Here is a 13,303-nt window from a genome sequence, read left to right as displayed (position 1 = left end):
CTGATCCTTGTACAGTGGATCAGCCATAGGTTATATCATACTCTACAAGGATCAGCCATAGGTTATATCATACTCTACAAGGATCAGTCATATTTTATATTATACTGTACAATGATCAGCCATAGGTTATATGATACTGTACAATGATCAGTCATAGGTTATATTACTTGTACAGTATAATATAACCTATGGCTGATCATTGTACAGTATAATATAACATATGACTGATCCTTGTAGAGTATGATATAACCTATGGCTGATCCTTGTACAATATAATGTAACCTATGGCTGATCCTTGTAGAATATAATATAACCTATGGCTGATCCTTGTAGAGTAGTATATAACCTATGGCTGATCCTTGTAGAGTAGTATATAACCGATGACTGATCCTTGTACAGTATAATATAACCTATGACTGATCATTGTACAGTATCATACAACCTATGACTGATCATTGTACAGTATCATATAACCTATGACTGATCATTGTACAGTATCATATAACCTATGAATATTGGTTCCTATCCACGTACTTGAAGTTAGCTTCAATCTGACTTTACCTTGTAACTAATTCATAGTTACAACCTTATCATTCACGTACGATATACCAAGCAAATATTTGCTCTGCGCCCAGGGCCGGATTAAGGATTTGGTGGGCTCGAGGCAATTTTGTAGGGGAGTCCTCATAACTGAACTCTATAAACAAGTCAAATCCAATTCAATGCTATTTATTAACTAAAGTTTAAGCACGCACACAAATACCTCTATCAGTACTATCTTTCTGGCAGCAGCTAAGCCTGTTATCGGAGATCCGAAATCAATGGTTATCAACATGTCACTTAAAGTCGAAAGCAGAGCTAAGGCACTTAACCATTCATCTGTCACTGTTGACCTTAGCTTGTTTTTGATTATCGACATTTTACCGAATAGCCTCTCGCCAATGCAGTTAATAACCATTAAGCATAGATAGATACGTTGGGAAAGTGTCAACCAGTTTATCTTTCTTTATAATTAACGATTTTTTTTTAAATGGCCGAGGAAGTATTTATGAAAGAACAAGCTGTAGGAACGTGTTAATACAAGCTGTAGGAACGTGTTAATACAAACTGTAGGAACGTGTTAACACAAGCTGTAGGAACGTGTTAACACAAGCTGTAGGAACGTGTTAATACAAACTGTAGGAACGTGTTAACACAAGCTGTAGGAACGTGTTAATACAAGCTGTAGGAACGTGTTAATACAAGCTGTAAGAACGTGTTAATACAAGCTGTAAGAACGTGTTAACACAAGCTGTAAGAACGTGTTAATACAAGCTGTAGGAACGTGTTAACACAAGCTGTAAGAACGTGTCAATACAAGCTGTAAGAACGTGTTAAAACAAGCTGTAAGAACGTGTTAAAACAAGCTGTAGGAACGTGTTAACACAAGCTGTAAGAACTTGTTACCACAAGCTGTAGGAACGTGTTAATTCAAGCTGTAAGAACGTGTTAATACAGGCTGTACGAACGTGTTAATACAGGTTGTAAGAACGTGTTAATACAAACAGTAAGAACGTGTTAATACAAACTGTAAGAACGTGTTACTACAAGCTGTAAGAACGTGTTAATACAAACTGTAGGAACGTGTTAATACAAGCTGTAAGAACGTGTTAATACAAACTGTAAGAACGTGTTAATACAAACTGTAAGAACGTGTTAATACAAGTTATAAGAACGTGTTAATACAAGTTATAAGAACGTGTTAATACAAGTTGTAAGAACGTGTTAATACAAACTGTAAGAACATGTTAATGAAAATTTTGAAAATAACAGGTTTATACGAAATGACTAAAATTGCTGTTGTGATAGAGACACAACTGTAACAATGTTTTTAAATTTTCATCTTAGTGCACCCGTTCACCCCCTCCCCCAATCCGGCCCTGTCTACACTTTGGGGCAGATAGTGAATGTGATGGTCAAATCCCACTATTTGATTAGTGTGGGCCAAGAGTTGGCGGTGGGTGCTGTTGACTAGCTGTCTTCCTTCTGATCTATCAGTTCAAAATTAGGGACATATATCTGCAGAGGGCCGTTGTGTAGCTCTGAGCAAAGATTCTAAAAAAAAAAAAAAAACAAGTGCTCACCTCCTTCAAGCAAAACCCCAGGATGGATGTTCCAGCTGGTATAACTACTGTGTAGGATCATATCAAAATAAACTTACATAAACCTGGATATATATTTAATGGTAAACCTTAAAAGCAGTAACTGTGGCTCCACAAGTACTGAACAGTCCTTCTTCTCAAGAACTGTACTTCCCAAATATAAATTGCTTGTAAAAGAGTTCAGCTTCATTAGGTCTGTATAAGTTAAGTATAAGTTTTTTAAACAAAGCAGTGATGACTTGAAACTGGATTTTGCTGCTAAACGACACTTTTAAACTAATACATCAAGTTTAAAGTACAGTTTATCAAATTACAGGAATGCGTATAATATCAATTCGTTTGTGAACATAAAAAGCTGTTGTTGTTCTGTTATTTAGCACAAAGCTGCACGAAGTTCTATCTGTGCTCTGACCACCACGGGTATTGAAACTCGGTTTCTAGCAATATATGTCCACAGACATACCGCTGCGCCACTGGGGAACATTATAAGCCCTGATGCTTACTGCTGAGTTACAGATGGGCCCGACTAAAGTTAGGATAACGCGATATTATCATTCAGTATCCTTTCAGCTTGGCTTCTGTCGCCAACGGGAACAAAGCGCCACTAGCGGTTAATTTTAACTTTACAGTGTATAAAACAATATTGCTCTTAAAAGACATCTCCTTCAAAACTATATGTTTAAAAACAAGGACAAAGAATACTGATTAATCATACAATATTCTATATATTCTGATTTTAAATAACATTATTTATATTACTTATAGCATAAGTAATAAAAAAGGTTATAAAAAAGTGATGACAACTTTTTACTTAAGCGCATACTATAAATATAAAAAAGGGATAAAAAAGAAGATGTCGCCACCTGTCAGCGTAAAAATGAAAACAGAAGGAGAGAGAGTGGCTAACATCCAGCTTTGACATGTTTATTTAAAACCGGAAATGAAACGAGTCCAGAGGTTAACAATATGCTAAGCGTGCAAAATTTGTTTTTAGTAAAACTAACATTTTAACAAACGAACACGACTGAATTTCCAGATATGTACAAAACCATAAATATTTTCTCGTGTTTTTCGATTTTAAACAAACTAAACATGCGAACTATGCATGGATTTGAGTATTTTCTCCAAAATCCCTCGTTAAAATGTGACCAGTCGTCAGTCGCACGCTGAGATTCTGAAATAGTCCTAGCTGAGTGTGTTTTCTTAGTCACACACAATTACTTCTAGAATACTCCATTTGCATTATTTCTTAATGAAAATAATAAATAAAAAAACCGTATTGTTTCTTCCAGTAAAATAGCACGAATTCACATTTCACCAGGAAAAGCGACAATGTTCCATGTTTCAACGAGGTCTTATATTTTCCAATACATCTAGTTCATGGAAAACTCAACGTCTTTACGAACAGATCTGAAGCTTTACAGAGCTTACATCATATTTTAAACATCTGGTTCTTGGAAAACTCAACGTCTTTACGAACAGATCTGAAGCTTTACAGAGTTTACATCATATTTTAAACATCTGGTTCTTGGAAAACTCAACGTCTTTACGAACAGATCTGAAGCTTTACAGAGCTTACATCATATTTTAAACATCTGGTTCTTGGAAAACTCAACGTCTTTACGAACAGATCTGAAGCTTTACAGAGCTCATTAAACCGTGAAATTTGAAGAAAACTCCTCAAGTGAATTGTTTGTTTGTTTGTAGTTAAGTAGAAAGCTACACGATGGGCTATCTGTGCTCTGCCCACCACGGGTATCGATACCCGCTTTCTAGCGTCGTAAGTCCGCTGACATACCACCGTGCCACTGGGGGCCCCTCAAGTGAAAGTCTGTTAGTTCTCACTGTAGTAGTTCAAACGTTCTTTTTAGTAACACTGGTTTGTTTCTTATTCACAAACACAATTCAACAGTTATGTAAATATTTTATGAAAGAGTTATTTCAACTGATGGAAATTACATAATTAACAATATAATTTTCTATCTTGTATTAATAATAACCATGCAACCAAGTTCCTTGCGCTTATAATATTCACACATTACGTATTTAACGCCTATGCATATATGTTATCATAATATAAATTAGGAAATGTAATAATATCGATGAAATAAATCCTATAATCGATTACTTCTCAAAATAGAAACTATTACTAATACATATACGGCTCTTTACAGTATAGTTACTTGGTTCTAGACTATCATTAGAAATGCCCCTCAGTAGCTCAGCGGTAATTTTGAGGAGTTTTGGGGCTAAAAATCAAGTTTCTATGCCGTTGCGGGCAGAGCACAGATAGCCCATTGTGTAGCTTTACGCTTAACAACAAAGACGGGAGAAATTGAACAAACACGAGACGTTTACTGAGGTCATTGTTCTTTGTGACGATAACGAGTGTAAAATAACTGACGTCTTTGCTGAAATGATCGTGTAGATAAACAAACATCATGTAAATCTGAAAATGCACCTTCTTTAAATTTGGAAACACATTTTTACAAGGAATTTGGAGACACGAATCAGCAGCCTAAGTATATTATGTTTTGATAATGTGTATGAATATTTATTAAACACTGAATTTTACTGCACAAACAATAAAAATAAAGGAGAACATTTTAATGAAATACGAAAACTGAACAGCGCTGATTTACTTCAATTACCATTTCTTCTGTTTCGTCAGTAAATAAAACACGAGTTAATAAAAGCGATTTGAAATATATACGTATCATGCTGCCACGTTTTAAAAGCATTTGTTATAGACTATTGAATAGATTTTCCAACAAGTAAAAAAATGGTACATTTTCGCTTCATTCATTTATAATTTAAAGATTGAGTACTGTATATTTTTAAAGTTTGGAATAAATAACTGTAAATTTTACTTTTATCTAGCGTTAGTACATTTATTTACTAAACAACTTTACATCGTTATAAATATTTCAGTCAAACTCAAAGTATGTCTTCTTCAGTAGCTTACAAACCCACACGGGTTTTACTTCTACGTGCGGGTTTATCAAATTACACTCAGATCACGTGACAACAGCACATTAAGTGTATAAAAGCGCCATTGTACAAATATTTATGAAGTATTAAAAGCTATGGTAGGACGATTTTTTTATCACTTTTCGTCATATGCAAGTTTTTATTTCTAGTGGTGTTTCAATCCTGTGCATGAAAGTTAAAAGTTTAGAAAACAAGTCGACATAATTAATTGATCCTCTTCTGCACAAAAATAACAACCAAGTATTCATTTATTTTCATAACTATATATATGTAAATACTCACAGTTTTTTAAGGTTATGAAATGCTGCAAAGGCTTCTTCTTGTACTTGTGAAATATCATTTCCTTTGAGATTCCTGTAAAACAAGCAGTAAATAACCGCTGTAAGTCTGTATCATCAAAGACAATTTTAAATAAACTGAACCTACACACCAATTATGTATGTTATGCAGGCATGATTCTCAAAAAACAAAACAAACAACAACAAAAAACATTCGTTAGTTAACTGGGCCGGGCATTTTGTTTTACCCACCATCACGCCTCAACTTAACAACTACTTTGACTACATAATGTCTAAAAATTAATTACGATCATTACAGCTGTAACTCGACCACTTTCCAATATATTCTGAAATGTTCTTAAAATATAATACCAGTTTAAACAGTTCACTCGAAATAAACATTGAACACAAAAACAATAACATTGACTAAAGGAAATTCAACTAATTTCGTCAAATTGTGATTATGTAAATGATATAAAAATCAAATATTGAAAAATTTTACTCTCAAATTCATATTACTGAGATTTCTGTGTGTAAAGTTTACAACTCGAAAAACTTCAACGTTATATGGGTGCCGCCATGTTGTAAGCTCTCTTCAGCGGTGAAAGCAACAACAGAGCATTCCTTGACGTCATTAAGGCTTATCCGGTTCATTGACAACTGTCGTCAGTGGGAAAATCGATAAACGGAAATAGATCAATGTTTTCATTGGATCCTGTTAAAAAGGGTTACTTCACGTTGCACAACTGAAGTGTTCGTTGTAGATAATAACTGGTGTATTATTTTCAATCACCAGGCAATAAATTGCACGAACACTAAAGGTAAATGTAAAAATAGCTTTTTACAAACACCAAACCCAACGAAGTCTAGGGCAAATCGTGCCCTATGCAAGAAATTCATAGATATAGGGCCGTACCGTGAGTAGTGCGAACGGTGCGCTCGCACAGAGCGCCAGCTGGAAGGGACCTCGATTGTCCGATTGCCCAACTGAGGGGAAGATGAGTGAAAATCCTGCATGTTTTATATAGACATAATATGTACATATGTTCACGTAATATGTAAATAAATAACATTATTACTTTGTAATGATTATAATAGTTTATATTATGTATCGTAAATATTTAGAAAAAGATTTTGGAGGGGTTGGGGCACTGAATTTATATGTTGCACAGGGCGCCATCAAGCGGCCCTAGATAGACAATTTAAAGAATGCGAAGTATTGAGACCTTTATTTTTAGCAACAGTCATATTGTTTATGAGAGCCATATTACTTGCGACTCTTGTGATGGAGTCTTGAACAGTCTCGTGGCTGAATCTCTGAATTTGGAGCCCGAGAGAAAAACTTTGAAACTAGGTGCTGTTCCAACCATTGTCAAAGTTGGAGCATAACATGTGAAAAAAATCAACCAGGTCGTCCACGGACAGCTTATAAAGGAAATACAGGTTGCACAGGTAATTTAAGAAGAAGAAAAATGAGGAAAAGAAAACAATGATTTACTGAACGTATAAATATGACCGTTCAAGTGCAATTTTTTTAAACTTGTGTGGTATTTCACGTTAGTCACTGATATCCCATTTTTATTTACTTATTACTGTTTCAATCCTCACTACAGAGTTCACATATTATGTTAATCATAATCAGATCTCGTTGCTATTGGGAGCATTACCTTTCTATTACGAGTTCTGATTAGCCCCATGCACTTCGTCACCATGTTATATACTCTCAGATACCAAGGGTTATCACCTCCCCTTACAAGAGAAGTTTGTGTGTACTTCGGGGCTATTTATTGCCAATACTAACCGTATAGTTTCCACTCGGTACTAGCAATCTCTTGCATAAATTTTTATTTTTGATCACGATGACGAGATGCTCTAAGACAGGGGATGAAAGATAAAACAAGTTATATTTGTAGGGCACTTGCATATAAAAATGTATGTTTTAATATAAAAATATCTAGTTCAACTGAAAGAAGAGTACAACAACCACTGAAGGTGCGACACCAAAAAAAAAAGAGGCCACCCCACCTGAAAGAGGAGGAAAGAAGCGATCATCAGAATCCAAGCTCCAATGTCTCCTTTTTCGCAGAGGGACATTTTCGTTATCATTCTTACACATCTATTTCAAATGTGGTCATAATTTATCTAACCTTTTCCCATGACCGGAATGCCCTTTGCATGTGTGCTGGTGCGTGTATAGGTATTTAAGCGTTTGAAGTTCCTTTCATTAAAACATGATAATCTAGCTTGGTGCTGTAATGATTCAATATTTTATTGTTACATCATCACCAACAAGAGACCTATTTTCAAGGGGTAAGAGCCATTAACTTAAAAAAAAAAGGGAATGTATAGAGGTAACCCTCACCCACATTCTGGCTTAAAATTATAACCAAAAATCCTTAATGTATCGTCGTTGATAATTTTAGTATTAGTTACTTTACCACCGAACCGAGCTAATCTAATACCTAACTCGATCCCCTACAAACCGGAATAGACTTAGTGACGTCATGAACATGTCCATGGTGGACTTTCTCATTCACGTCGGGCGTTTATTTAATGATCTATGAAAATTATAGTTTGCTCCCCTTTAAGAGTAGAAATTTTGATTTTATATGAAAGGCTAAGTATCTCTTAACGATCAAGCAAAGCAGAACTACACTGAACAAGTTCGATCACAAACGTCATATTCTATAGACGATCACGATGGTTGTGGGTACGTCACACTATCTGATGCACATATAAATATTTACGAATAAACCTATATAACGAAGATGCTTTCAACAATCTCACCATAAATAAAGTAACTGTCAGTCCCTAATATAGCAGTGATACACTAGAGGGAAGGCAACTAGTTAATACCATCCACCGCCAACTCTTGGGTTTCTCTTTTACCAACAAACAGTGGAATTTACCATCACATTATAACACCCCAAGGCTGAAAGGACGAGCATGTTCGGTGATGGGGATTCTTTGATTTGTTTCTCCGACTGTGGTTCGTCACGCGATATTCAGATGATGTCATTGTCTAAAAATAGGTATAGCAACACGCCCTATTGAAGCTTGATTTTTGAAATTATTTTTAAAATCACATTTTCTAATATACATAAAAATATCACTTTTGAGGTTATTTTACAACTATACTGGAACTATGGGCGATAGAATTATGACAGAAGACAATTCCTAGTTTAATGCAGTACCTTCCAGAATTATTATGTAAACCGAAACACATACGATACGTCACTAAATTATACCTCAGGTTAATGACTTACTTTAGGTTCGCGTTTGTTTTCATTTTTTCTCTATCAAAGAATATGTAAAAATACATTTAACTGTTATACTTTTGTGCAGACCAGGGAATGAGACGATCTCTACGAGTCTTTTCACGTACTTCTGAACGGTGTAATAAATCCTAGCCATTGCCAGATGTACTACATTTGAGTTAGATACTGCTACGCGTGTAGACCAAAGACATTGAATATATTAATTAAACATTCTTGCGGTACTTTGCTATTAACCTAGTGTATAACGTATGCAAACTGGCTCGCCGAACATACCGAACAGGCCTGGCCGAAGCATATGTTCTACATTACTTATACATAGCCTACTTCAAAGTACACAAGACCGAAGTTCCTCATGTGTTACATTATGATCGTGACTTTGTTGCTTACCCATGTGTCTGTTACTTGTAACAAAATGTCTGAAAGAAAAAGGTGATTGATTGAACAAGTGCCACTGTTCGCTGACAAAAGAGTCTTGATAGCGTAAGTTCCAAAGTCGACAAAGAAGTAACTAAATAAATAGTATACATATTCGCAAAACTGTAATCTACAGACATTAAAAATCCATTTCCCTTTCTACATATTAAAGATAAGTCATAATTACAGAATTTCAATACATCCTTCTACTAACTATACACTAATCATCAAAGTCACAGTTTATATCTGTTGTACATGTATCATCTCATGAAAATGTTGCACATATGATTTATAAGATACGAACTCTACTTCTATTTATATTTCACGTCACTTCAAAAGTACAATGTTTGATAAATGAAGGAGATTTCATGCACACTTGGTGGCTTTTAAATTTCATACATATACCAAAACAAACGACATTTATAAATAAAATAAAATATTTATATATAACAAACAAAACCCATAAGTGGACTAATTTCAGCAACAGCTGTTGCCTTTATAAGCACCGTCATTTAACTGAAAACAGAGTCAGTTCAGGTGGTGGTGGGGGGGTACAGTTTCTTTCCACAATACCACATTTCTTGGGCCATCCTCTCTATTTATACAAATAACTTTATTTGTATCGACTAGCTTTTAAATATCTTTCTAATTTAGTTTTAGCATTATTTATAACTTCTAAATGCTTCCATTCATACTCGCCATTATAATTCCAGAAATGTTCATCCAACAGATAATAGGGTTATGCCAGTTTTTCTGAGATTTTTGATGTAACTATAATCTTAATTAAAAGCTTATTTTCGTTTTACCAATGTGAATCATACTAAATATACAATTAATGTTTTCCATGTAAATCTTACCACATCTATTCTTAATTTTCTAAAAAGTTTTTTCCTCATCATCAAATATATACACTAGCGGCCAGCAACCTATGACCCTCAAGTTGGCTTCACTGTTGCAACTCGTATGGACACAATCATTGCTCAGTTCAAATTTTTCGGCTATATGAGAAGAACAAATATAATAAAGGGAAGAGGGGAAAGAGTCATGGCTATATAGAATTTGAAAATCAATTTTAGGCAAAATCAGTCAAGAACTGTTTATTTTTTGTTTTAAATATACAGTACCGAGGAAGTCATTAAATTATGTGTTGCAAAATCAGTCGAGAACTGTTTATTTTTTGTTTTAAATATACAGTACCGAGGAAGTCATTAAATTATATGTTGCAAAATCAATCGAGAACTGTTTATTTTTGTTTTAAATGTACAGTACCAAGGAAGTCATTAAATTATGTGTTGCAAAATCAGTCAAGAACTGTTTATTTTTTGTTTTAAATATACAGTACCAAGGAAGTCATTAAATTATGTGTTGCAAAATCAATCGAGAACTGTTTACTTTTTGTTGTTATATGTATTTGGTGACTGAATCATCTAGTTTGTTTTTTTAAAATAATTAATTTTGTTTGTTCTATGTAAATAAACACACACATTTAAATACATGTACTGGTATTAAGAATTATATGACTATCACTGATTCAACACATTGCTACATTTAAAAATAATAATAATTGACCCGTGATCAAAAATGGTTGCCGACCACTGATATACACCATATACTTCACTATCTGTTTTTGGGTATTCTAATAATCTTAATTGATTTACAGTTTTATTCTGTGGAATAAAAATTACATTATTGTCTATATAGTTTTACTAATTGTTCAGAAATATCGAGAAAATAACATATACTATTATTTTACTTAGGTAAAATATGTACACATACGGCAATAGAAGCTTGTACTACTTTGACCCTGTGTCAATTCCTTGAGTATGTATGTGTGTGTGAGAAGGGGCATCTCAAGGGGTGATACATGTACTTGTACAAATTAGTATGAGTTATGGGTTTTCTCTCCTGTATGTTTTATACAGAATAATCGATGACACGAGCAGCTTGAGATTATGATATAGAAGTTTTGCACGTGACTTCACAAAACTTCCTGTTTCACTCAACGCTAGCGTATTGGACGTCAAACGTTCCTTTCTAGCAATCCCCGTCAATACATGATCCCGTAAAGCTTCACGTGCTATCAATGGCTTATACACTGCCTTTGGCGAAAGATAGGAATCTGAAGCTACGGCTCTTCAGTTTTTCGGCATATCTTTTTTATGCACATCGATAAGACGATATTAGAAGACACTGGAAATTGGCGCGTGACGTCACGAGCTGGGAAATAAAGTCCGGTCTATCGTTTCCCAAAAAACAAAGAGCGACGGAATCGATGGATTTCAGCTGTCAATCGGAAAGACTGTGAACCATCAGACTACAGCCGTCTGTGTAGGGAACATTTTACAGCAGGTAAAGACTGGGAACCATAAAACTACAGCCGTCTGTGTAGGGAACATTTTATAGAAGGTAAAGACTTGGAACCATCAGACTACAGCCGTCTGTGTAGGGAACATTTTATAGCAGGTAAAGACTGGGAACCATCAGAGTACAGCCGTCTGTGTAGGGAACATTTTATAGTAGGTATGAATGGTAATTTTCTAATACTATATAATTAAATATCAGATAAATGTATCCTTTTATACTATGGGATGAAAATGTAAATGATCATCCAGCCACAAAGCCAGGTAAAAGTTTGATAACATGACTGTATCGGCCTGCACTGTCGCTCAAAATGACAAACAAAACACAACAAAAAACTTGTGTTTGGCATGGCTCCACACCATGAAAATAGCACCAATGGACGTTTATATCCAAGGAATTTTAAAACAGCTTGATTTAAAAATGGTGGGACAGCGGTTAGTCTACAGACTTACAATACTAAATTTCCGGGTTAGATTCCCTGCAGTGGACACAGAAGATAGCCTAATGTGGTTTTGCTGCAAAACAAACACTTACAAGAGGACATTCATTGCTAAACCACGAAACTTGTTGATAAAATAAATAAATAATTTGAAAAACACAAGCTAATTCTTCACTACGACCTGAAGTATGACAAGGTATCCATGGTTTTATCAATAAAAAAACAGTAAAGGATACAAGCAGACCATTAGTTTCCGCTTCAGTACCTATAAGGCTATTTACAAAAGTAACAAAATTCTTAAATGGTTATTTACATTCACAGGTGTTTAATTGAATCAGTCTTTTCACTAATAACATTGTTAAAAGGTGAGTGGGTGGGCCTAGACCATTCACAATATGGGTCTACATGGAACATCAGTTTCATGAATATTTGGTACCCTCTGGAAAAAAGGTTAGTAAAAAAATTCGGCGGGGCAAAAGACCCCGCGTACCACCTACCGGTCTTACCCTACCCGTTTGTTTTGTTCTTTCAAATGGCGGTGTGCGTCAGTGTTTTGAGAACCACTGTTCTAGACGAATTACATTTAATAGAAACACAATATACCTTTTCACTATCAGCTGAAAGTTTTGAGTTTTGAACAGCAGTTTTACTTTATTTAAAATAACTTTAAACAAATCTTTTTAGAGTTCTTCAAAATTTTATCACCAATAATAGTGCTTTTTGTTAAAATATTGAAATATTCTATTATATTTTACAGCTGATAAGCTTGAATTTCGATTTTATTAAATAAAGGTTTAAAATTAACAAGCTGCGCAAAGATATTTAGGGAATATACTATAAAAGTTTTAAAAAATAATACTTTTCGTTGAAGTGTTACAAACTTTTGTAATTTACGACTTTCTTATGTATAAAACACTTTTAATAGCTAAAATGAACGGATAAATAATCATTAAAAGGTCAAATGAATATATAGTTTTGACCCACTCTCCACGCCTACATATACCTTGGTGTAAATTAGAATATGTTAATAGATTTTTCTAAGACCGAATCCTATTAAATATATAAGCAATACAAAGCTTAGATTTCATTTGATTGACTGGCATATGTTTTATACCACGTGCTGTTACAGATAACTGACAATTTAGCTGAAGAGAAAAAAAAATTCCCCACGAGAACACGTTGGAACTAAAGTTGAATTTCTAACTGCTCAAGTCACGTGATTAGAGAACCAGAAAAATTCTCACAGAAAGACCAGTTTCTCCGGTGTTCACATGAAATTATTCTGTGTTATTCCTTGCATTATTTACTATAAAAAATATTTTGTGGACTAGTATCATTGATGTAAATTAGTAGGGCTAACATAGACAAAAACAAAAAACAACTACACAGGTGAGTGATATA

The 13,303-nt window shown here is 34.4% G+C and overlaps 1 protein-coding gene across 2 annotated transcripts in view; it reads right to left on the bottom strand.

Annotated features, from left to right (window-relative positions):
- Positions 1 to 13,303, bottom strand: part of LOC106462933 (adhesion G protein-coupled receptor A3-like) — a 114,698-nt gene that overhangs the window by 57,952 nt on the left and 43,443 nt on the right. Inside the window, exons 1-2 of one of the 2 annotated variants that reach the window (XM_013922901.2) lie at positions 9,960 to 9,979; positions 5,415 to 5,486 (exon numbers count right to left, since the gene is read on the bottom strand). In XM_013922901.2, coding sequence (XP_013778355.2) covers positions 5,415 to 5,486; positions 9,960 to 9,964 — 77 coding nt within the window. In that variant the 5' untranslated portion in view covers positions 9,965 to 9,979. Of the gene's footprint in view, positions 1 to 5,414; positions 5,487 to 9,959; positions 9,980 to 13,303 lie in introns of those variants that run through there. The other variant, XM_022390336.1, reaches the window with a different exon arrangement.

This window comes from Limulus polyphemus, unplaced genomic scaffold (genome assembly GCF_000517525.1).
Source record: "Limulus polyphemus unplaced genomic scaffold, Limulus_polyphemus-2.1.2 Scaffold1285, whole genome shotgun sequence".
NCBI lineage: Eukaryota > Metazoa > Arthropoda > Merostomata > Xiphosura > Limulidae > Limulus > Limulus polyphemus.
The sequence above is the reverse complement of the archived record's forward strand: the minus strand, read 5'-3'. Positions and strand labels throughout refer to the sequence as shown.